The sequence below is a fragment of the Mustela nivalis genome, assembly GCF_964662115.1.
Source record: "Mustela nivalis genome assembly, chromosome: 10".
Taxonomy (NCBI): Eukaryota; Metazoa; Chordata; class Mammalia; order Carnivora; family Mustelidae; genus Mustela; species Mustela nivalis.
Window position 1 is genome coordinate 15,402,407 of NC_139029.1, and position 23,562 is coordinate 15,425,968.

A 23,562-nucleotide genomic window follows, 5' to 3' on the forward strand; every position below is an offset into this window, starting at 1 on the left:
CGGCGGGGTCCGCGGGCCGGTGTCCGCCGTGCGGCTCCGTGTCCCCCACCCCCACCCCCGCCTCGGTGCTGATTGGCTCGGCGCCGTGACGGGCCGGCCCCCGCCCGGGGCGGCGGCGGCGGCGGCGGCGGCGGGCGCGGGTGCCCGCGTGTGCGCTGTGTGCCGGCGTGTGCGCCGGGGTGTGCGCCCGGCCGCCGGGTGTGCGGGAGAGCGAGGGAGCGCGCCGACGCGCCGGCCGCTGCGGCCGAGCTGGAGGGTGCGCGGCGCCCCCGCCCGCCCGGCCGGGCCATGGCCGTGGCCCCCGCCCGGGGCCGCCTGCCCCCCGCGCTCTGGGTCGTCACGGCCGCGGCGGCGGCGGCCACCTGCGTGTCCGCGGCGCGCGGCGAAGGTGAGCGGCGGCGGCGGCGGGGCGGGGGCGGCCGAGGGGCCGGGGCGCGGTGCCGGCTGCCCGAGGCTCAACTTCCTTCCCCTCCACCAAAGGGGCTGGGATTCCCGGGTTGGGGGCGGGGTGGGGGGGGCAGGAATGGCTCAGCGGGAGAGACCCGAGGTCAGGGGACCGTGCGATGGAGATGGGGACAGGGCTTGGGGGATAGGGACCGGAGGGCTTGAGGATGGGGGACAGAGGCCCCCAGGGTCTGGGGGAGAGGAAGGGAGGATAGGACTGAGGGATTCCGAGCTGGGAGGAGAACTGAGGGTTGGACACTGGGGATGAGGGAACAGGACGGGGCACAGAAGACAAGAGGAGATGTAGAGGAGAGAGGGGACAGAGCAGGGGAAAGGACCAGGGGACCTGGCAGGGACAGAGAACAGAGGGACACAGGGATGCGAGCAGAGGTTCAGAAGGCTGAAGAAGAGGGCAGGGGTGGCATTGAGAAGGAGGACCAACAACTAAGGAGCAGAGAGCAGGACCAGGTTGCCGGAAGCCGGTGAGAGGGGCCGAGGGACAGGGAATGAGAGTCTCAGGTGGCCGGGCTAGATGGCTGGGGAAGTCATGGCTGGAGGGGAGGGGCAGGAGGGTGGCCGTGGGAGGAGGGGACAGTGAGGAGCAGGCCCAGGGGCTGAGGCAGGCAAGGTCCTTGAGAGCAGGGTCTTGTCCAGGGGCAAGGCCGGGGGCAATCCAGTCACAAGGGGAACCCAGGGGTGGGGGGTAGGAGCAGGAGTGTGGGCTGAGCAGTCAGGACAAAAAACGTCTGGGAGGTGACCTCCTGGCGGTGGGAGAGAGCAAGGAAAGCTGGGAAGAGACACCCATCAGGGTCCCCCAACATCCCGGGCCTCACATCTGCACGCATGCACACACGTGAGCGCACCCGCACACGCATACAATTAGCCCCACTGACGTCCAGGTCCAGCCCGGATGCCGCCCTGGGTTCTGTTCTGCACCCCGCCTCCCATCCCTCAGGATCTCCTCTGCTCCTGCAGCTCGGCCCAGAGGAGGCCCGACGTGTGCTCTGGGCAGGATCCGGGGGCTGGGGTCCTGGGGGCTGAGCTGTGTGCCCACCCCGGCAGGATGAACTTCTTGTACCTGCGAGGGAGATCCAGAGCCAGTTTCCCTCATCCGCACTCGGCTACACCGAAGATCCACCCCCTCACGCATGAACAGCTCAGAAACGCACACGTGCACACATGGACTCACATCAGGATTTACACACATACACCCAGGCCTGTAGACTCACATGCATGGACAGCTCCCCACCTCCAGCATCGCCCACAGTCAGACCCAGAAGTGCAGCCAGGACACATGTGCGTAGACATGCCTGTGCACACGCATACATGTCCAGAAGCATGCCCAGGAAAATAGGCGCACCATGGGCGGTTACTCCATATATAAGAAGACCATCCAGCTTGCATTTACGCCCGCGGAAACACACGTGCATGTGATAAATGCACACGTAGAGGAACTCAGTCTCCAGGGGGAGAGGGACTGTGGCAGGGAAGCTGAGAGGTGAGGTAAGGCGGCAGGCGGAGCTGGGCTAGCTGGGGTGGCCGGGGACCGGGGACAGGTTCCTGGGCCACCAGAAGAGAATTGAGGTGGGAGCCAGGTGAATTGGGGTAGAGGGGCCTGGGGGAGGGGGACACTTTCTTACCAGCAGGATGCTGTGGGGTCCACATTGAGGCTCTGGGTTGTGGACCACACACCCTCAACTGCTTGCTTCAGTTATCTTCTCCAGGAAGGATGCAGCACCTTCCAGAATGGCAGACTGGCACCCCCCCAGAGTCCCCTGGGGAGGTGACTTGGAGCAGACTCTCCTGCAGAAGGCAGGCCACTGGCCTGAGAAAGAGAGAGGACTTGTCCAGGGAGGGGGCAGCAGCTGGGGAAGAGGCAAGGTCCATAAAAGGAGGCAGGCGGGATGTCTTTGTCCTGGGCAGAGGGAGGCATCGTCCAAGGGCCAGTCCTCACCTGTCCAGCCAGTGCGGCAGAGTACCCACAGGGGGTCAGGGCTAGGCCATGCGGGCTGGACCGCCCGGGGCAGAGGTTCCGCAAAGGACAGCCCTCCCTCCGGAAGGAGTCCCTCCCAGTATCAGTCCTGGGCTGGTGCAGTGCCAGGATTGGCCAGGGAGACTGTGGGCACTCAGAGAGGGGTTATCTGCTCCCAGCTGGGCTCCTGAAAAGTAGCAGTGCTCCAGCCTGGCCAGGTGCCCCCATGCCAGGTCCCTCACGGGGCAGGAGAGGACCCTACACCTGCAGCCGTGCCCCCCCCAAGCCCGATCAGGCCCACAGCTGCTTATCACTCTCTGGTGTGGATTCTCTACCACATTGGGGTGATCGCTGAGGCATTCACATCCTGGCCGACGTCCCCTGGCCACCCGGATTCTCCAACCTCACCATCACGCACTGCGTCCTCAGGGAATGTAAATCAATTTAAGTATTAGTCTCAGCGAAATGGAATGGGGGAAGGTGACGGTGCTGGAGAAAAAAAGAAATCGCATAATGCTTTCCACAGTGGAACAGGAAAGGCTTAGGAATTATCTGTGCTTCTCAGAGCAGGAGAGGGACCCGTTTGATCTCCTAGAACAGCCTAGGAGGGTAGGCCCAAGAGGGAGGCCTACGGACATCTTGCAGATGAGGAAACTGAACACCGAGGGGCCAAGAGGTTTGCTTCATGAAGGCCCGGAGAGGCCATGAGTCCTCTCCTCGCACTGGTAAATGGGGAGATGGACCCAGAGAGAACTGACTTCACGGAAGGCACACAGACCTACAGGCCAGGAGTGCAGGAGAGCAGGAGAGAGCCTGGGCTGGGTGACCAGAAGGTTCTGCATTTCCAAGGGCACTCGGGGGGAGTGGGCTTCACGCTGGACTCGTCTCTAGGCCTGAAGCAATCTTCTGTGGGCCCGGAGCTTCCCGTGACCGGCATATACTGGCATATGCTGTGTCTCCTCCCCAGCCCCCCAGGAGAGGGCATGGGAGGTGGGGATGAAGAGGGACAAAGGGAGAGGAGAGGAGGGCAGGGACGGGGAAGCATCTGGAAGGAGTTGGAACAGGCAGCCCTAGAATCCTATAGCTCTTCCCGAATCCGATAGCATCGACTTTTGACTTATCTTAGGATGCTCCGGGCCCCCTGGCTGGCTGATCAAGAATCCAATGCAAATGTGGTGAGGTTTCCCAGGGCGGGAAGGACCTGGAAGGTGGGGTCCGCTGGCCGCTGCCCCTCCAGTCACGGTGCCCCAGCGGAGAGGAGTCTGAGTGGTGGGCATTTACGCCGACCCTCCTGCGGTAGGGGCATGTCGCAGCTGCATGGAGAGCGTGCAGCTCCGAGACCCCATCTGGAATGTGGGTTGGGATGGGGGAGCCCACTAGTCCCCTGTCCCCATCCTCTCCCCCGGACTAGGCTCTGCTGGTCTGGGGGAAACTGCAGTGCGGCCCCTTCCCCCTCCCACCAGCCAGCAGGAGGAGAGAGCTTGCCTGACCCAGTTTTCTCTCCATTGCCTGAGAGGGAGGGAGGGAGGCGGGAAGGCTTCTCTGCCTGCGCCCCTGGCGTGGGGCCGGCTGGGGAGGGGAGATCCTTCTGCGGACACTGGCTCCATCCCCCTGATCCCACCTGACCCCTGGGGACCCAGGGAGGAGGACAGAGGCCCCTCCCCTGGTTCTGCAAGCTCTCTCCAGCTGGCCTCCCCTCTGGGGCCCCTGACAATGGGGTAGGAGGGTAAGAGGAGGGAGAAAATCAGCAAATAAGAGCGTCCTCACTCCAGCATTTCCTGAAGACGCTTGTCTCCATCTTTGAGGGGCAGGCGCCGAGCTGTGCAAATTTCAGACAGAAGGACACCAGGCCTCCCTGCAGAAAAGTTCCAAGAGGGCCCCTGCGGTGTTATCCCTCTGGAACATGCCCCAGCTGGCCTAAGCGGAAGCCCATGGTTGTAGGCAGGGAGAGGGGGTCTGGGGAAGGGAGCGTGAAACGGGAACCATCGGGACCATGGAGCCAAGAGCCCTCTTGTACGCCCATCACCAGACAGAGCAAACGGGGCAGGGGCCCAGAGAGGTGAGGGGACTCACCAGAGGACACACAGCAGTGGAGATTCAAACCCCAGTTTCTTAACAGTGTAGCGCGCCTTCATCACTGTACAGTGAGTGGGTAGGTCTGAGGGACAAGGAGAGAGGCAGGAGGGACAGGACTTTGGGAAAGGGAATTAGCTTTAATAAGGCAGTGACTCCTGGCTTTCCGGTTTACTCTCTAGGTGTTGTTATCCCCATTTTACACGTGAAGCAACAGGGGCAGAGAAGCCAAGGTCACCTGCTACTATGTAGCTGGTCCGTGATCTGAGCCCAGGAGTGTCTGTCTCCAAAGGCAAGGTCTTCTCTGTTGTGTCACTGAGACTTCGTGGGGTCCCTTTTGGGGGTTAGGCTTAGAGTAGACTTGCCTTTCGGGCCAGCGCTCCTTTGAGGCCGCAGCGGTTTGTGCTCAGGTGCTGTTTCCTGGGCTCACGCTGTTGGAACTGGCGTCTGCAGAGGCTTCTGCAGGTGTTGTGGATGCCAGCCCGTCTGGCTACCCCGGTGGGGCTCCGAGCACGTTCCTGAATGTACCCAATGCCCAGTGTCTTCACTTCACCATCCACGGAGTCACCACCTCGTGGCGACCGTTGTGGTGCAGGGAACGGACGGGAGGCTTCTAGAGCGCCCCTCGCAGAGCTCAGTGTACAGTAGGGACTGAGAGGCAGCGTTTCCCGCTCTAGGTGCCCCCACATCCGATGTGCTCAGAGGATGGAGTAGGTGCCAGGCATCTCCCGAGGGACACTGGTGATTGCAGAGCTGGGCTGGTCCTCCTGTGGGAGGTATGACCTTGAGAGGCGAAGCTTGCTGGGTGCTTTTGAATGCCGTCGTGTCCCATGAGTGAGACCAGCATGAGGCTGTCTTAAAGACACCCTGTGAGACAGGACCCACCGTCACGCTCATTTTTCACAGGAGGAAACTGAGGCTGGTGGGGTGGGGACTTGTGCAGGGACACACAGCTGTTAGTGGCAGGGCTGGGAATCTGGCCCAGGCGTCCCGGATTCCTGAGCCCATCTCTTAGCCATTCCACTGCATCGCCAACCAGGCAAGCCCGGCTCTTGGGGCACCTTATGTTGTGGGGGTTTGGAAAGTCACATTTGGGCCAAGGTGGTGGGAGATGGCTTCAGGTAAGAGGGACAACTTGAACCGGACCCGGAAGGAGAAGGGAAGTGAGGCGTGAAGCTGGCGTGTTCAGGAGCGAGAGCAGACCAGCATGTCCCGGTTGGGCTGCACTGTGGGACTGGAGAATGGTATCCTAGGGCCTGATGTTCTCTCCTCTCCTGTTTTACAGTGAACTTGCTGGACACGTCCACCATCCACGGAGACTGGGGCTGGCTCACATATCCAGCTCACGGGGTAGGTGACCCGCAGTGGGGCCCGCATCACCCTCTGTGAGCAGAGAAATGCTGTGACTCAGGGTCTTATCATCAGATCAAAAGGAAGCAGATGCCCAGAGAGGTGAAGTGACTTACCCAAGGCCACACAGCAGTTAGAAATAGAGCTGCTGATTCCTTCTCTCCCTTCCTCCCTCCCGTTGTGCCTTCCTTCCTTTCTTTATGCAGACCCTTGGGATTATAGAACCAACCCTGCTACAGAGCTCCCAGTTCTTAAGCCTAAGGCCACTAGGTGTGGAATCCGTACATCTGTGTTCTGGGCCTCCAGATTCATATGGGCCCCAGCCAGGCATGTCACCCCTTCGGGATTGGCCCCTCCCTCCTGCCCTGCCTTCACCAGGAGCCACCGGGCCCCTGTTATTCTCTTCCATCAGAATCATCTGGATGGCACCGGCCAACACCCACTGCAGCCAAAGCCGCCAGGTCCCTCTGACCTCCACGGTGACCCTTGGGCTGAGCCCGTCAGGTCTCCGGGGGGTTCCGGACTCTCAGGCGGTACCCCTGCCATCCTCCTGGGGAGTGGGTGTGGTAACCCCACGGCATCCTCGGCCCGACCCTCCACCTTTCCTATCCAGACCCTCCCTCCGTGAGCCTGGCGAGCCCCGATTCTGCCACTGACAAGCGGGGCGGCCCTGGGGGTCACCACCTCACTCCCCAAGGCTCAGTTCCCCGTCTGTGGCAAGGGATAAGCTTGTGACGACCTCGTGGGCTTTGCTGTCAGGTTGAGAGGAGGTGACACCTGGTCCTGGCGCCATGCCTGGCACCTGGGGAGCCCTCGCCGAATGTGCTGTCACTGTCATTGTCAGTAGTGTGTGTGACGGTTCTGTGTCACAGACATTTCCTCCTGCGGCACGCTCAGAAACACACACACACATACATCCCCATCCCCGCCAGATGCAGGCGTGTCACGTGCATGTGACTTCTTTCGTGAACGCTGGCTTCCATGGTTCTGGAGACAAGGCTAATAATGTTAATAATGATGGTGACAGTGACTTCAACTTGTGAAGGGAGTGGGAGTGTTTCTTCACTTTTCATCTGGGCTGTTTGTGGCCTGTGGCTGGGGGCAGGCTGGAGCCCCCCTCCTCTCCTTTTGGAGCTCTCATCTCTGGGCGGCGGGAGGCCAAGTGCACTTCCATGAGGTCCCGTGCTCCAGGCTTCGGGGAGTTTCACAGCAGACCCCATGGACCCAAGGACCAGGAGGGAACTCCTTGCTGCCTGAGAAGCTCAGCCCTGACTCCGGGCAAAGGCTGGGTCCTTGAGGTGTCTCTTTACCTCTCTGGGCCTCAGTTTCTCCCGGTGAAATGCCCCTTTGTGTGCCCCAGGTGGCTGCCTCCCAGGGGTGAGCAGGGTAGGAAAGGGCTTGAGAAAGTGACCCAGCTCTGGAACTGACCCTTGAGTAGGTGACCGCCGGGCCGATGATTGGGTCATCTTTTCCCCTGAGACCCAGCAGCTAGAAAGGACTGGGCCCGGCCCCAGGTTGGCTCTGGGTGTCTCTGTCCCTCTGTCCTTCTCAGAGCTCAGGACTTGGTGTTTAGAGGAATTGTAAGGGTTTTAAGCAGGTGGAGTATGGCCAGACTTGTGTTTTCGCTGATTGTGCTAGAAATCTAAGATTCTTTTGTTTGCAGTGTGCCGCAAAGCGTGGCTCAGAGTTATCTTATCCTGTTGGGGAATTAGAACAAATAATGTATATTTACATAGGTCTGAACGGTTCAGAGACATGATCTCATTTAATCCGCATAGCCAATCCTGTGAGTAGGTACAGCCATCCCATTTCACAGATGAGGAAGCTGAGGTCAGAGCAGCCGGGAATAACTTTCCTGCTATCAGTTTCCAGAGGATGGACTCAGACTCCAGTTGCTCGGGCCCAGAGCCTTGGTTGAGTCCCTTGTCCTCTCTTTAGTCTATGTCCTCATTGCGAGAAGGTGAGAGGCCCCCAGCATTGTATGCTGAGCAGGGACCATCTGGGCTTGCCCGGAGGGGAAAGAAGCCTGGGTGAAATCCCTGCTCCCCAAACTCTAGATCTTAACCTGTTCCAGGCTAGCAAGTGAGGCTACAGGACCCTACATGCAGGGGATCCTGGGAGATTGCCTGGCAGTCTTTTGTTTCATAAGCTTTCCAGGTGATTCTCCTGCTTAGCTGGCTAGGGAGCCTGTGGTCATGGCCCTTAAGGCTCCAGGAGGTTCCTCGGATTCTGAAGGCTATTAAACAGCCTGGGAGCAAGGGCCATCCATGGCTGTCTCCGGCATCAGCAGAGTGACTGGATTGTCAGCCACGGCTGCACAGCCTAAAGGCCGAGGGTGCTGCTGGGTCTGGACGAGCCTGTACTCTGCGGCCTCTAATCACTGTGACCCAGGCAGGTCACTTACCTGGCTGCCACCTCCCCATTTATCACACGGGAATGATCACAGAACCTGCTCTGTGCAGTGGTTATCAATGAGAATGCACGAAAGGGACATTTTCCCTGTGAGAAACCCGAAGCTCTGGGAGGTTAAGCCCCTCTGCTGAGGTCAGGGGACATCTGGCCCCAGGATCCAGGCTCTTCCTCAGGCCATGCCCCTCCCTGCACAGGCTGGGACCCATTCCATGGTTCCAGCACATCTGGTGAATTAGCAGGCACGAACCAGTGCTGCCTTAGATGACAGACACATTCAGTTGTCCCCCACCAAACCTCAGCATCCCCTGGAGTTGGTGGAAGGGGCAGGCGTCGGCCAGCCCACTTCACATACGAGAAGCACAGGCTTCAGAGAGGGGACGGGAGGCCCCCGGGGCTGCACAGCTGGGTCAGTGCATTCTGTTCCAGACAGAGCACAGAGCTGCAGAGCAGTCGGAGGGGGTGGGGGTGGAGGAGGAGGGCCCCAGGCCTCGGGGAGCGGGGACGGGGGTGCCCAGGTGGGGAGCACGGCTCATTCCATCCTTGCAGCAGCCTCCAGGAATTCTCGCCATTCTGGGCGTCTGCAGCGGCCCCTGGGGCGGACAGGACAAGGCCAGGGCATTGGCATTGGTAGAGCGGCTGGAGCAGACTCAGATGAGGCCGATTAATTTATCCAGGTCCCTGGCAGGAAACAGACAGGGAGCAGCTGGCTGGCTCTTCAGTGCTCCATTAATTGTGACAATGACTTTAACCCCAGATGTGACACAGCACTGCCCAAAGGCCTTGGCTGCAGTGTGGGGTCCAAGGGGGTCCTTCTGGGATATGGGATGTAGGAGGCATAAGCTTTCAGGTGAGGCCAGCACACCCTGGACCTCTTCCCCCAGGGGCCCCTGGAGGCAGGCACAGGTGGGCTGGGAAGGTGTTGCCAGGCTGGCACCATAGCAGGCCCGTTCCTCTGGTGCCCTGCTGTGCCAGGCCCCAGCCAAGCGCTTGGCAGCCTTCTCCTTTCATTCTCTCAAGCCTCGCCGCAGTGTGCCTGTCTGAGCCCCATTTTACAGATGTGGGCACCGAGGGTTGAGACCACATGCTGGCCAAGATAAGGTGAGAGGGAGGGGCTTTCGTCAGGAAAGACTCGAGGCCCCCGTGGTCCCCACTCCTGCACTCGTAGGTCGCTCAGAACCCCCAAGATTCTCAGAACATCACGAGGACTGGTTTGTACCTCCCCCATCCCCCATAAGCAATAGGATCTTTAGTTCAAGGACAATTGCGCATAGAGGCCCAAGAGAAAAGAGCAAGGCATGGTACCGCTGGCCAACCCAAGGCAGGGACCCAGAGCCCATCCCCTCCATCTGCACTCAGCCTCCAGCCCCTACTCAGGGCTCTCAGGAGTCCACGGAACTCAGCCCCTCATGACTGCTCCCAGCCAGCCAGCTTTCTGCAGTTGAGGAAGCCAGGGCCCAGAGAGGAGCCGGGACTTGCCCAAGGTCACACAGCAGTTAGAGACCAAGGGGTCTTGACCTCTCAACTCCTGGCTCATTTCTTAGCAGTGGGTCTTGCATGTGAATCTTCTGTGGCCGAGCTGGGCTATCTGGTGCTCGCTGAACAGTGCTTATTCTTCCCGGCCTCTCGGTGGGCTCTTCCCTCCCATCCCTGCAAGAGCTTCCTGCTTCAGCCTGCAGGAAGTTTTCACCACCCCCTGGATGCCCACCCACTTTGGCATGGAGCCCTCCACCACCTTGTCTGATGGACTGTGAGACGCCCAAGGGGAGGGAGTGTTTCTGGAATGTTCCTTTCTTAGTAGTGGTAAAATACACATAACATTTACCATCACGGGGCCTTTTAAGTCCACGATTCAGTGGCATTAAGTACCTTCCCCATGTCGTATGACCGTTACCACCATCCATCTCCAGAACCCTTTTCATCTTCCCAAACGGAAGCTCTGTGTCCGCGAGACAGCAGCTCACCCTTCCCCTGTCCCGCAGTGCCTGGCAACCACCATTCCGTTCTCTGTTTCTGTGGCTCTCAGGACCTCATTTAAGTGGGATCATACAATGTTCTTTCTCAGCTGGCTTATTTCACTTAGCATCATGCCCTCAAGGCTCAGCCGTGTTGTGGCAGGCATCTGAATGTCCTTCCTTTTTAAGGTTGAAAACTGTCCCATTGTTTGGATACGCTGCATTTTGTTTATCTAGTCATCCGATGATGGGCACATTTTGGTCTTCTACCTTGAGGCTACCGCGAATAATGCTGCTGTGAACTTGAATGTGTGTTATCTGTTGGAGACCCTGCTTCCCGTTGTCCTGCGTGTATACCCAGAAGTAGAATTGCTGGGTCACAGGCTAGGTCTCTTTTCAACTTTCTGAGGAAGCTCCACACTGGTTCCCAGAGCAGCTGCCCATCTTACACTCCCACCAGAGGTCACACGCGTTCCAGATCCTCCAAATCCTCCAACATTTGTTATGTCCTATCGTTCAGATAATTGCTATCCTTGTGAGTGAGAAGCGTCTCTCATGGTGGTTTTGATTTGTATTTCGCTAATGCCGAGTGACTGTGACCATTTTTCTATGGATTATTTGACCATCTGTATATCTTTAGAGAAAGGTCTATTCAAGTCTTTTGCCTGCTTTTCAGTTGGGCTGTTTGGTTTTTTTGTTGTTGAGTTATAGGAGTTCTTTATATATTCTGGCTATTAATTCCATACTAGACACATGATTTGCAGGTATGTCCCTCCCATTCCATGGGTGGGTTTTCTTACACTCTGTGAATCGTGTCTGATTTATTTCTGAATCACTGACGCCTCACCAGCAGGTGGCACAGAAGCCACCACATTCAACTTCCCCACATCCTGGCACTCCCTTGCTGAAGGATTTGGGGCATAGTCAGGTCTCTGCATTAAAAAGATCCCTCTGGCAACTGATACAGAAACTGGGCCTGTGGGCCCCCTGACTTAGCCAAGCACACCCCCAGCCCCAGACTCTCACCCTGGGAGTGTTTGGAGCTGCCATGAAGACACGAGTTCGGGTTTTATACCTTTGGCATCAATTCCAGTCCCGGTTCTACCACTTACTAGCTGGGTGACTTCAGACACGGGGCTCAGAGCTATTTTGTCAACAGTAAAGTGCTGCAAATAGCACTATCTCGGAATGATGTGGCACTCTGAGGGCTCACATCTCGAGGTGATGGTCCAGTAGAGGGAAGGTCGGCAACCCAAGGGCAGAGAACATTTGGTCTTCTTCCTGGGGAGGTCCTGACCCCGTGCACGCGGGGCAGAAGTGACTGGCGGGGGAGGGGTGCTCACGCTCACTTCAGTGCTGTACTCTCTGTGCCCGCAGTGGGACTCCATCAACGAGGTGGACGAGTCCTTCCAGCCCATCCACACGTACCAGGTGTGCAATGTCATGAGCCCCAACCAGAACAACTGGCTGCGCACCAGCTGGGTGCCCCGCGACGGCGCCCGGCGCGTCTACGCCGAGATCAAGTTCACCCTGCGCGACTGCAACAGCATGCCCGGTGTGCTGGGCACCTGTAAGGAGACCTTCAACCTCTACTACCTGGAGTCGGACCGCGATCTGGGTGCCAGCACCCAAGAAAGCCAGTTCCTCAAAATCGACACCATTGCAGCGGATGAGAGCTTCACAGGAGCCGACCTGGGCGTGCGACGCCTCAAGCTCAACACGGAGGTGCGCGGCGTGGGCCCCCTCAGCAAACGTGGCTTCTACCTGGCCTTCCAGGACATCGGCGCGTGCCTTGCCATCCTGTCTCTCCGCATCTACTACAAGAAGTGCCCCACCATGGTGCGCAACCTGGCCGCCTTCTCGGAGGCGGTAACGGGGGCCGACTCGTCCTCGCTGGTGGAGGTGCGGGGCCAGTGCGTGCGGCACTCCGAGGAGCGGGACACGCCCAAGATGTACTGCAGCGCCGAGGGCGAGTGGCTGGTGCCCATCGGCAAGTGCGTGTGCAGCGCTGGCTACGAGGAGCGGCGGGATGCCTGTGTGGGTGAGCGCGCCACGCGTGGATGGGCGGGCGGCCGGCGTGCAGGCTCGGGTCCGGGAGGGGGCTGCCAGGGTCTGGGTGGGGGCAATCGCAGGTGGCAGGCATCGGGATGGGGGCGCAAACAGCATCTGGGAAGATGGGTGACCTTCCAGCATTTCTGGGTCAGCAAATACAGCAGGCGGTGCATGCATATGTGCTCGTGTGAGTGTGTGTGTGTGTGTATGTGCGCGTGCGCGTACGTGCACATGGAGCAAGGGGAAGGGAGAAGAGAGGGAGACACACTACAACCAGATGCTACTCTCTGTGGGTAGTGTGGAGATATACCTCTGAGGATACCCGCAGGCCTGGGCGTCCAGCTGCGTATATGCCTGTGGGAGGGGACAGCCAAGGTCCTTGAGAAAGGGAAGGCGGAGGATGGGACAGCATGGCATCTGTTCCCATGAGTGTGCTGCTCGGGTTCCCACGCCAGAGCCCAGGAGCAGGGCCGGGACCCCAAGCTACGTGTGTGTGTGTGACACTTGCACTGTGCCCGTGTGGAGGCGGTGTAGCCAGCCATCCCAGGCACCGGGGACACTGCACAAGTTGGTTGGACAGACAGCTGGTGCCTCAGCTGGTACTGGTCTCGGCCGGCTTGCCCTCTGCCCTTCCCTGGCCTCCCCTGGGGGGGCTGGACACATGGCTGCTCGCCCATTCAGAGCAGAATGAAGCCTGCTGTTGGGACCACGGGTGCTCCTGGGGGAGGAGGCTGTTCCTATGCAGGGATCAGAGAGGCTGGGGCCTCGACCCTATTTGGGGCCCTTCTCCTCGGCCCCAAGCAGGCAGGAAGGACCCCTTGGTGCTCACAAGAGAGAGCAGGGCACAGGCCAAGAATTTCAGGTAGTGTTCAAGGCAGTTCTCTGGGATCAAGATCCTGTATCCAGCCACCAGGCCCCTTCCCAGACCCTCTCTGGGGCTTTCTGGTTTCCTTAAGCTGTCCTTCCTAACTGCTACGAGTCTTCACCTCTTAGGGACCCTAACCCCCGAAGCATCATCTGTGACATTCACCTGTTTGTGGACTGGTTCTGCCAGTGTGCATGCCTCAATTATCAGGTTCCCAGGCTTCCAGCCTCTCCTGGTTCCTGTCACAGTCATCCCTGTGCTTCTCGACGCCCCGCCGCGTGATAACCAGCATCCCCGTGCCTTTGCAGCTTACATAGGGAGGCTCACACATCAGCTCATTTGCTCACTGCAGCAAGGCAGGTGTTACAGATCCATTTTACCAATGGGGAAACTGAGGCTCGAGAGGGAGCGTCCCTGCACGGGCCTCACAGCTGGTGAGAGGTGGACCTGGGACCTGAGTCGGGTCTGTCTTGCTGGAAGCCACGTGTAGGTATTTAACCTACCCCTGGCCCAGCCTGACTGCTCTCCCTGCCAGAGCTGGCTTCCAGTATCCCTTTCTTCTGATGGGGACAATAAAGTCCCTTAGCAACAATTTTCAAGTGTTTTCCATGAACAGGTCACATTAGTAAGTACTTCTTCCTCGTCGGGGCAGTTTCTCATTCTGTTGAGCATCTGTTGCGTCTCAGGCATGGAGATTTAGGGAGTTCACACACGTTCTCATGCTTACAAAAGTCCTCTAAGCGAGTAGCATATCCCCATCTTACAGATGCGAGAAACTGAGTCCTTTGACGTAAACCGCAGAGTAGGTCTCTGATCTCAGGCTGGCTCCCACCAGAGCCCTTTTTCCACAGAGCCCTCTGTCAAACCCGGCTTCCCTCCTCCCTGGGGGAACAGCACAACAGCTCTAACTGGTACAGCATAGGCCATAATAAGAGGCCAGCTGGTCAGTGGACACCTGGTCAAGGTCAGCTGCAGACCCCAACCCTGGGTTTAGTCTGTAAGCACAAGTAAGCCACTTGTCTGTCCAGTATGCAACAGGACACCTCTGCCCTTGGGAGGGAGACTGATCTTCCGGACTTTTGGGTCCAAGGTCTCGAGTCCTGCACTGGCCTCCTTGTTTGACAGGGTTGGGAAGTGGAGCCCAGTGAGGGATGTGTCTTGCCCCAGGCCCCACAGCAAGTCAAGGGCAGGACTCTGGGTAGAAGCTCCTAGGTCTGGAGCAGCAGGACCTTCCCAGGGCTGGGAGAGGCTGGAGTCATGCCCACTGCCTGGCACTGTTGGCTCATTAATAAAAATAATAAATGCCAAAGCGGACTTAGGAAATTGCAGCATATTTTGAATTTTACATTTAAATCACAATACCACGTAATTATGCCAGTTGCAAGATAATTACAGGTTTTATAAAAAAATATTAATTCCTAATGCACTGCAGGCGGAGAGGTTTGGGGACAAAATGCCAGTGGCAAGTCACACGAGGAGAGACTTTTCTCACTCCTGTGAGTGGGTTTCCGGGATTATCTGGGAAACCTCCTTGGAAGAAGCAGCATGGCTCTGACACGGAGCTCCTCCACACATGGGAGGTCCTGGCGTGCGGCCCTGCTGGGGGGGCCCCTGTCCCCAGCCCTCCTTGGGCAGGTAACCTGAGAGTGGGGAGGCTGGAGACCAAGCAGGAGGCGGGAACAGAGTGGGGGTGACTTTCCGGGCTTCCTGAGTTGTCCTCTCAAAGCTGTAGCTCCCCTCTGCCACCAACCAACCTGAGAGGGACACCCTGAGGACCGTGGGTCCCCTGGCCACCTCCCTCAGGCAGTTGTCTCTGATCAAACAATTGAGGAGGAAGGCTGGGCTCTGGGGTCCTGCCTTGTCCAGGCTGATGCCACCGCCTTCCTTCTAGCAAAAGGGGATCCAGAGCCTGAGGCCTGCGGCAGGGGCCAGCCCAGGTGGCCACGGCCACCCTCCCAGCCTGCAGGCCCCTCCCCCCTGCTTTCACCTTCATGGCTCTGCACAGAGGTGGCCAGCGAGCACCTGATTCCACAGAGAAGACAGTGGAGCCCAGGAGGAGGGACCAGGCCGGTCACGGGTTCCATGAAGGCTTCCTGAGAAGCCCTCAGGCCCTCAGGCCTCAGACACCCACAGAAGAGCATCAGAGCCAAGGTGGGAGCTGGTCTAGTTTCCCAGTGGGCAGGTGGGGGTCCGGAGAGCCAAAGTGACTGGCCCAAGGGCACACTGCTAGCGGCGGTCGATTGGACCCCAGATCTCCCAGCCAGAGCGCCCCTCTCAATACACAGTGCCAGGCCCAGTGACCTGTCCCCACAGCTGGCTGCAGTGCCCCCCCTCAGTCCAGGCAGGGGAGAGGCCTCTCGGAACACCACCCAAGGGAGCAGCAGCCCTGACACTGAAGCCCTGGTTGCTGTCCTTCCCGTCACCTGGACACAGAATGCAAACCACCCTTGGAGGCCCTAATCATTTTTCTATAAATATCAGAGAGTCTCGCTTCGGAGGGGCAGCACGAGCGCCGAGCTCTTTTGCCTTTCTGACTGTGTTTAAAATCTGATTTAGAATTAATTTCCTCTGGTCATCCACCGGCAGACACCTTATTTGTCAAATCTCGGGCTCTTGGTGGGGGAGCGGGGAGAGGTGGTGGGGCCGCAGGCAGCTGCCGGCCGGGCAGGCGGCCTGGGCAAGGTGCCCTCGGCAGGGGCAGCGGCCCCACCTGGCGCTCGGCCGACTCGCCGGGCACACGGGCTCCGGAAGCGCCCTGGGTCGGTGGCCGGGCCCGGGCCCCAGCCCAGAGCCGCTCCATCTGTCTCAGCCATTCATCCCAGGCTCTGCCTCCAGGTCTCCGGGCTCCCTGAGGCCTGGTGATTAGTATTCTTATTAAAGATTATTTTATTTTCATTGCGCGGATTAATCTGGCTTTGACACATTAGAGCCATATGGGTATTAGCAGAGCGGGTGAGAACCGCCCACTGGCGAGCGGCAGAAAGGCTGGGCCATCTCTAAGCCCCGGACGCGTGTTGAGAGGCTGATGGGGGACAGGCCTGGGCCCCAGAGGTTCTCCCAGCTGGGTTTGTGTTCTGGCCCGGCGGGGAGCCTGGGGCGAGGTACCCCGCCTGTTTCCTCTCTGCCAAGCGCATTGTCCCCACCACATAGCACTGGGATAAGTGCTAGGCAGGGTCCTGGCGTGAGTTCACGTGTACTTACTCACGTCACCCTCACGACAGCCCTAGGAGATGCAGCCTATTACTGTCCCATTTTACAGATGAAGAAACTGAGGCCTGGTCACCTGCCCAGCATCCCTTAGCCTAGGTGAAGGGGTTAGAGCAGAAGAGGAACCCAGGCAGCCTACTCCCGAGTTTGTGCTCTTTTTTTTTTTTTTTTTCCTAAAGACTTTCTTTATTAGAGAGAGAGAGCGCGCGCACAAGCAGAAGGAGAGGCAGAAGCAGGCTCCCCGCAGAGCAGGTGAAGCCCGATATGGGACTCTATCCCAGGACTCCGGATCAGGAGCTGAGCCAGAGGCAGTGGCTTAACCAACTGAGTCACCCAGGCGCCAACGAGTTTCTGCTCTTAACGGATGAGAACAAGATGATCTCTGGGGCAGTCAGAGACTCAAGAACTGTGGGCCGTCTTTCCGTGCGTCCTTCCTGCCACAAATCACACGAGGGTGTCGCCCACACCTTCCCCGTGCCTGTCACAGCCCAGACAGCTCCTGGAAAGCAGGGCCAGCTCTTGCTTAGCTTGGCCCCATAGTAGCAGCTCAATAAATTTGGATAAAGGAACAAATGCAGGGCAGCTTGGGCAAGCGGTCCCTGAACCCCTAACCGACACAGGTCTGATCACAGCAGTGAGGACGACTGTCACTCAGCTCAATGACGGGTTGAACCACCTATTTGCTGACGAAGGGCAAAGCCATCTTCCTCTGCCCTAGTCCTGGGCCCCGAGGAGGCCTCTTTGGCTTGCCCCAGGACTTTGTCAACTGGGGGACTTCTGGGAGGAGGAGGTGAGATCACAGTGCGTCAGCTAGGAGGCCCACAACGCTGAGGCCCAGCCCCCTGGCAGGCCTGAGAACCCTTGGGGTCTGTCCAGGCAGGAGGGAAGAAGTGTCAGAGCGGAGGCATGTTTCCCCACTCTCCAGCCTGTAGGCCCCATCCTGCTCTGCGGCCTCTGATTCCATAAAGCAAATGTGAGGACAGAGTCATTCTTCCCAGCTTCAGTTTTTCTCTTGACCTGGGAGAATTTTACAAATTAGCTTGATTTTAGCTATTAGAATAAAGAGATACGACTTCATTTTATTTATTTATTTATTTATGACATGATGTCTTTTCTCACTTTTTTTAATGCATTTCTTTTCTTTTCTTTTTTTAAAAAGATTTTATTTGTTTATTTGACAGACAGAGATCACAAGTAGGCAGAGAGGCAGGCAGAGAGAGAGGAGGAAGCAGGCTCCCCACAGAGCAGAGAGCCCGATGCGGGGCTCCATCCCAGGACCCTGAGATCATGACCTGAGCTGAAGGCAGAGGCTTAACCCACTGAGCCACCCAGGCACCCCCATGATGTCTTTTCAAGTGAAGCTTCTGTCAAGCACGGAGTTTTCCAGAATGGGACTTTGTGGATAGAAATCCCATAAACTTCCCGGTGGTCTCTGTGGCAAAGGATGTCAGGTCCATGGTGCAGCCGGGAGCCGCCTGGCTGGGTGGCATTCGGTGCTCTTGAACTCCTGGGTTCGCTTTCTGCCCAGAGCAGACAATGTCAGGATTAGCTCACTTTGAAACCTACTACGGGCGCTGACAATTTCTGCTCAGAGCCAGACACTAGGAAGGTTGAGATGTCCTTATCCACAAGGAGCTGGCTGCAAGCACCTGCTGGTTTAGGAGGTGAGCCAGACCTACAGATTAAACAGCACAGCCGTAGGGTGTGTGAGAGGTGGTGGTCCTGAGCAGGGGCTGCAGAAGTGGGGCGGGGAGTGATGGCTTCTGTGCACCTGCGTGTGTGTGTATGTGTGTGTGTGTGTGTGTGTGTGTGTGTGTAGGTATGGAAAAAGGCTTCATTCGAAGGAACAGTTAAAATGAATCTTGAAAGAGTTTCACAGGTTGACCAAGGGTGCAAAAGGCACCCCAGGAAGAAGGCACAGTCCATGCAAAGGCCCTGAGGCAGGAAGCAAACTGCCAGATGTGGGAAATTGCCAGCTCCTTAGTTTAGCCTGAGGGTGGGAAGAGAGCAGGCTGCAGCAGGGCTTTGAACGCTGGGCACTGTTGCACTGGGCATTGCTTTAGGGAGTTCCTCAACCTAGAATGTCTCTATTGGTTCTTATTTTTTTAGGCAAGGTTCAAATATCATTTCCTTCTCTAGGAAGCTAGCTTCTCCCACCAGTCACCCTTTGCCATAGCTACCCCGTTGGATTTCCTTCCTGGAAACAGTTTCAGCCTCGTTTACTGCATGTCTCCCACTCGAAGAGACTGGCTCCGTGAGGGCAGCGACCCTCCTTGAGAGTCTCGCTCATGGCTGGGTCTCTGGTGCCTGGATCCGTGCCTGGCACAGAGTAGGCGCTCGTGAACTCTGCTGGAACGAGCAGCAGTCAGGCTGGCGGCCGGGGCGGGGGAGGCCAGGCTGGAGGCTGGGGCCTCCACGTCAGAGATGATGCAGGTGTGGTGGAGGCCAGGGGCAGGGCACGGTGACAGGGATGCAGGCTCTGGGAGGGGTGGGAGCCGGCGATGTCCCGGGGAGTCGTTGCTTGGGAGCTTGGGAAACGGAGCCCTGGGCCCCACGCCTGGCCCTTCCACACCAGGTGGCTGTGGTGGCGTCTGGAATCTGTGCTGAGTGGGGTCTTACCACTTGTGTCTCCTATCACGGTCACACTGCCGCCCACCCCATTCCCTCCCAGCGTTTTTTCCTCCCCAAGTCACAGCCCTTGGATGCCTAGCCTCCTGACACTCCGAGGCAGCGTCTCACTCAGGGACCGGGTTCCTGTGAGGGACAGATTCGGGCTGGAGACAGGCCTGGCCAGGAAGGGCCATAGGAGGAGATGTTTCTCCGGTGTGAGGAGGCTCTTTCCTGGGCCGACTTCAGGCTGGGACTCTGGTGTCAGGGTCCCGGCCTCAGCTCTGCCCCCGCCTAGCTGTGCAACCCCGTGTAAGTCACAGGCCCTCTCTGTGCTTCAGTCTTTCCATCTGCCAGCGAGGGTAGGACTGGGGCATGCTGAAGGCCTGCACCGGTGTCCCCTGGGAGATCTGGCCGGAAGCCCTGGGTCAGAATGAGGGCAGTCCCAGGGCCGGCCAGGGCAGCCTGGTGGGCTCCTCTGAAGCCGCCTTATCCTCCGCAGCCTGTGAGCTGGGCTTCTACAAGTCGGCCCCCGGGGACCAGCTCTGCGCCCGCTGCCCCCTCCACAGCCACTCTGCAGCCCCCGCTGCCCAGGCCTGCCACTGTGACCTCAGCTACTACCGTGCATCCCTAGACCCGCCGTCTGCAGCCTGCACCCGTGAGTACCGCCCTGCACCCCGGAATCCTGGAGACCAAGAGCAGGCCAGGACCTCCTGCTCCCAGACTCCAGGGAGCCAGGACTCTGGAGGTGACACAGGGACAGGTGGCTTTCTTGGATCAGGGGCCAGTCTAGGGCTGGGGGGTGACTCTAACTCTGTCTCCATGGTGGGGGTCCCTACCTTCACCTCTCTCGGGGTCCCCACTTCCTGTCATATGTCACCTGCCACCTCCCCTCAGGGGAATCTTTCCTTCCTTCCCTCCATCTTTCCTCTCTGCTTCAGAGGACCGATGAGAGGTGGCTTTGGTCATTTCCTGACCCAGCAGTGAGGCTGATGTCCTGGGAGCTGGGGTGGGCAAGCCAGCAGGTTCCCAGGAAGCAGAGGAGTCTCAGAGGAGCCCCCGATCCCTGTCATCCCTGATGGTCAGAGCTGCCTCCGTGTGTGTGCAGTGAGTGCACGAGTGTGTGCCGGGAGTGCGTGTGGCTGCCTGCGCAGATGCTGCCATGTGCAGGTCTGATTCTGCATGTGGCTCTGGAACACCTGCCGCGATGGTGACACCGTGTGCGTCTGTGTCGGCAGCTGCTCCTATGGAAGACGCCTGTGTAGTGTGTGTACGCTCGAGCGTGAGCGTCGGGGTTTCATGGCCGTGTGTGTAAAGGATTGCTACGGCTGTGTGTGCACATCCGGGTCCCTAAAGGGGACCCCCAAGTCCCCGCAGAGGTTGCATGAATGTGCCTTGGGGGTTCAGTGTGTGCACACCTCGCTTTGCAGGGGACGTGCGTGTGCCTGGAGAAGTGTGGTTGTGTGTGCTCATGCCCTGTGTACCCGAGGGGATGCCAAGGGACTCTGGCACCGTGCCTGCAGGGCTGCGCGACTGTCCCAGCGTTCTGATGGTTCTCCTTCCTTACTTCCTCTCCCGGCCTGAAGGGACCTCTCACACCCCCATCCCAGCTGGGAGAGGCAGCAGCCAGCTTAGCCCATCCCGTTTCCCAACCCTGGTCTCTTGTGGTGGGGTGGCAGGGGCTTCCTAAGGTTCTGTCTGGTTGTGCCCCCCAGTCCAACCCAGCCTCAGTCCCCAATCTCCCTCTCCCCCCACATCCTTCCCTGTATGTGGCAGCTGAGAGTGTGCACACACACACACACACACACACTGTCTCCCTCCCTCCCTCCTTCTGCCCAGACCTGTGTGTTTACCCCATGTGGGACCGGCCCAGGCAAAAAGGATGGCTGAGTGACATGGTAACTACCATAGGGTTTGCAGGCAAGGGGAGCCCAGCTCTAGATCAGGGACACTTGTATTCGGTGAGCCAGACTCCAGTTTCCCTCCAGATCCACAATTCAGGGCCCTCAGGTTCTAGAAATCTTAAGACTATAAAAGACGAGGCTTTTAGTATTCCGTGCCCTTCGGATTCTATGATTCCCTATGATTCCGAGATGCTTCTATTTTCTTAAGATCTAAGAGTCCCTGCCTGGGGTGCTGAGAACTGGAATTCTAAGCCCCAGGGGTCCCCACATCCCCCCCCCCATGCCCTCCAGACTCAAATCCCCACCCACCCTGGGAACCTACCCCAGCCCCCACCCCCATCCCCAGCTTTCCAGAATCTCTGCACTGCCCAGATTGGGCTCCCTTGGGGGTGGGGGGTGGGAGTGGGGGGTTACACTGCCACAGAGACCCCACTGGGCTTCCCGGCGCCTCCCCCGCACCCCACAGCAGGGCTCCGGGATCTGCGCAGTAAACCAAGCACAGAGGGTAAGGAACAGAGTGTGGGACGCAGACAGCAGGGGCCTTTTACACCCAGGGTGGCTGCTGTGGGCACCTCTGAGGATTGTCCGTCTCTCACCCTGCTCCCGATGGAAACTTCAGGAAGCCCAAACCTGGGCTCTCTGTGGTCCAGCAGTGGGATGGTAAGGGATGGGGCTTAGCTTTCTGGACACAGACCTGACACTGTGGTCCAGTCTGATGCTGTGTCTGCTCTTAGGGGGCTCCCAGAGGCTGGACAAGGCCATGTCCTTTTCCTCGGGGACCCCCGAATATCATAGGGGAGTCCCAGCCCTTCTCTGGTCTGATGGAGGGCAGCTGGGCCAGCCCAGGTAAATGCCCTCCGCTGCCACCAGCCACTCTCCTCTCCCCAGGGCCACCCTCGGCGCCCGTGAATCTGATCTCCAGCGTGAACGGGACCTCCGTGACCCTGGAATGGGCCCCTCCCCTGGATCTGGGTGGCCGCAATGACATCACCTACAACGCCGTGTGCCGCCGCTGCCCTTGGGCACTGGGCCACTGCGAGACCTGTGGGAGCGGCCCCCGCTTCGTGCCTCAGCAGACAAGCCTGGTGCGGGCCAGTCTGATGGTGGCCAATCTGCTGGCCCACATGAACTACTCCTTCTGGATCGAGGCCGTCAACGGCGTGTCTGACCTGAGCCCTGAGCCCCGCCGGGCAGCTGTCGTCAACATCACCACGAACCAGGCAGGTAGGCGGAGTGGTTCGGGCTGGCAGCTTCCCCGGCCCCTGGCCCTGCCTTCCTCCCCAGGACTCAGAGCTCTGGGCTCTCCGGGTCGTTAGGAGAGTAGAACCTGTCCTGTAGGTGGGAGGAAGCCAACAAAGCAGAGACAGGTGGGCACGGCATTTCATAGGTTCCAGAACCTTCTTTCTGCCTCTGTTTCTTCCCTAGTACAATGGGAGTAATGGTGTCTGCCTCGGGTACTATGAGGCTTAAGTGAGAGAGATAAAAATGCTTAGCCCCCCACCTGGCCCAAGGTCCGTGCCCCATAAATGTCATTAAAAGGTAAAATCACTCTGATTATCATTTTTCAGAACACCTGCCACTGCTGCTCCAGGGATGGACTTAGTTGCACTGGTTTGGACAACAGCCATTTATCTCGGGTCCTAGCCAGCTGTTGGGCTGGGTTCTGCCCCTGGAGCCTCTCTCTTCCCAAATTCGGGTGGGTCCTGCCTATCCAGTGACAGCTCGACCCAAGAGCCCACCACGGCAGCCTCGCCATCCGCAGCCACCCCAGCACACGCCTAGGATTGCTGTGGCTCCCACCCCGTCCCTGGCCCTGAGCCTTCTCACCATGTCACCAGGGAGGACAGCAAGGGTCTGAGTCACCGCGTAGGAAATGGCAGAGTCGGGATTCGAACCCAGGTCTGTTTTGCCCCCAAGGGAAACGGACCTCCCAACTGTGAGCCCAGAGCACCCCCTCTCTGATGCCAGAGATAGACATCCACTCGAGAGACTCTCATCAGACCAGCACATGCGAGGCACCCCCAGAATGCCCAGCTCTGTCCTCAGGGCTGGTGACATGGTGGGGAATAGGCCTCTGGGTCTGGTGCTTGTGGCCCTGACCTTGCCCATGGGTCTCCAGAGCCCAACAGTGCTCCTGACGCCAGCCGTATGCTCCATCATGAAAAGAAAAAGCCTCCCTTGAAGGCACGCTCCCTTCCGCCACCGACCAGTTCTCTTCCCAGGGAACCTTCCCGAAAGAGCAGTCTGTGCGACTCTGTCTGCGTCCTCTTCAGGCAGCCCTGGCCAGGTCTGTCTCCCCAGCTGCCCACTGAAGCTCAGGTTCCCCACCTGGCCACACGCAGTGGGGGTTTCTCTCCCTCTTCTTTCTTCCCTCGTGGAACGCTTCTGTCTCGCCCCCAAACCCTTCCTACGCCCCCCATTTCTTGTCCACCTGTCTGCCCTGCCCTCCTCCATCTCTGCCAGCCCCTCTTCTAGAAACAGCCTCAGAAGGCTAGAGGACCCCATGCTTGTCCCGGACCCTCCTCTCTTCCCTGTTCACCTGGGTCCATCTTCCCTGAGTGACCGGATCAGGGCCCATGGCTAGGAACCCCACTGACATTTTGTCACCAGCACAGGCCTCTCCCCTGAGGACCATGTGCCCACTCTTGCCCCCCGCTCGGATGTGTTTTAGCCACACAGCACGCAGCCCCCCACTCCCAGAACACGGCACCACTGTTCATGGGG

At 58.7% G+C, this 23,562-nt stretch overlaps 1 protein-coding gene across 2 annotated transcripts in view; it reads left to right on the forward strand.

Annotated features, from left to right (window-relative positions):
- Positions 1 to 285: 285 nt before the first annotated feature.
- The window catches only part of EPHA8 (EPH receptor A8), a 35,464-nt gene continuing 12,187 nt past the window's right edge, over positions 286 to 23,562 (forward strand). Inside the window, exons 1-5 of one of the 2 annotated variants that reach the window (XM_082684593.1) lie at positions 286 to 388; positions 5,775 to 5,839; positions 11,581 to 12,244; positions 19,437 to 19,592; positions 21,727 to 22,062. In XM_082684593.1, the coding sequence (XP_082540719.1) occupies positions 289 to 388; positions 5,775 to 5,839; positions 11,581 to 12,244; positions 19,437 to 19,592; positions 21,727 to 22,062 (1,321 nt within the window). In that variant the 5' untranslated portion in view covers positions 286 to 288. Of the gene's footprint in view, positions 389 to 4,716; positions 4,782 to 5,774; positions 5,840 to 11,580; positions 12,245 to 19,436; positions 19,593 to 21,726; positions 22,063 to 23,562 lie in introns of those variants that run through there. The other variant, XM_082684594.1, reaches the window with a different exon arrangement.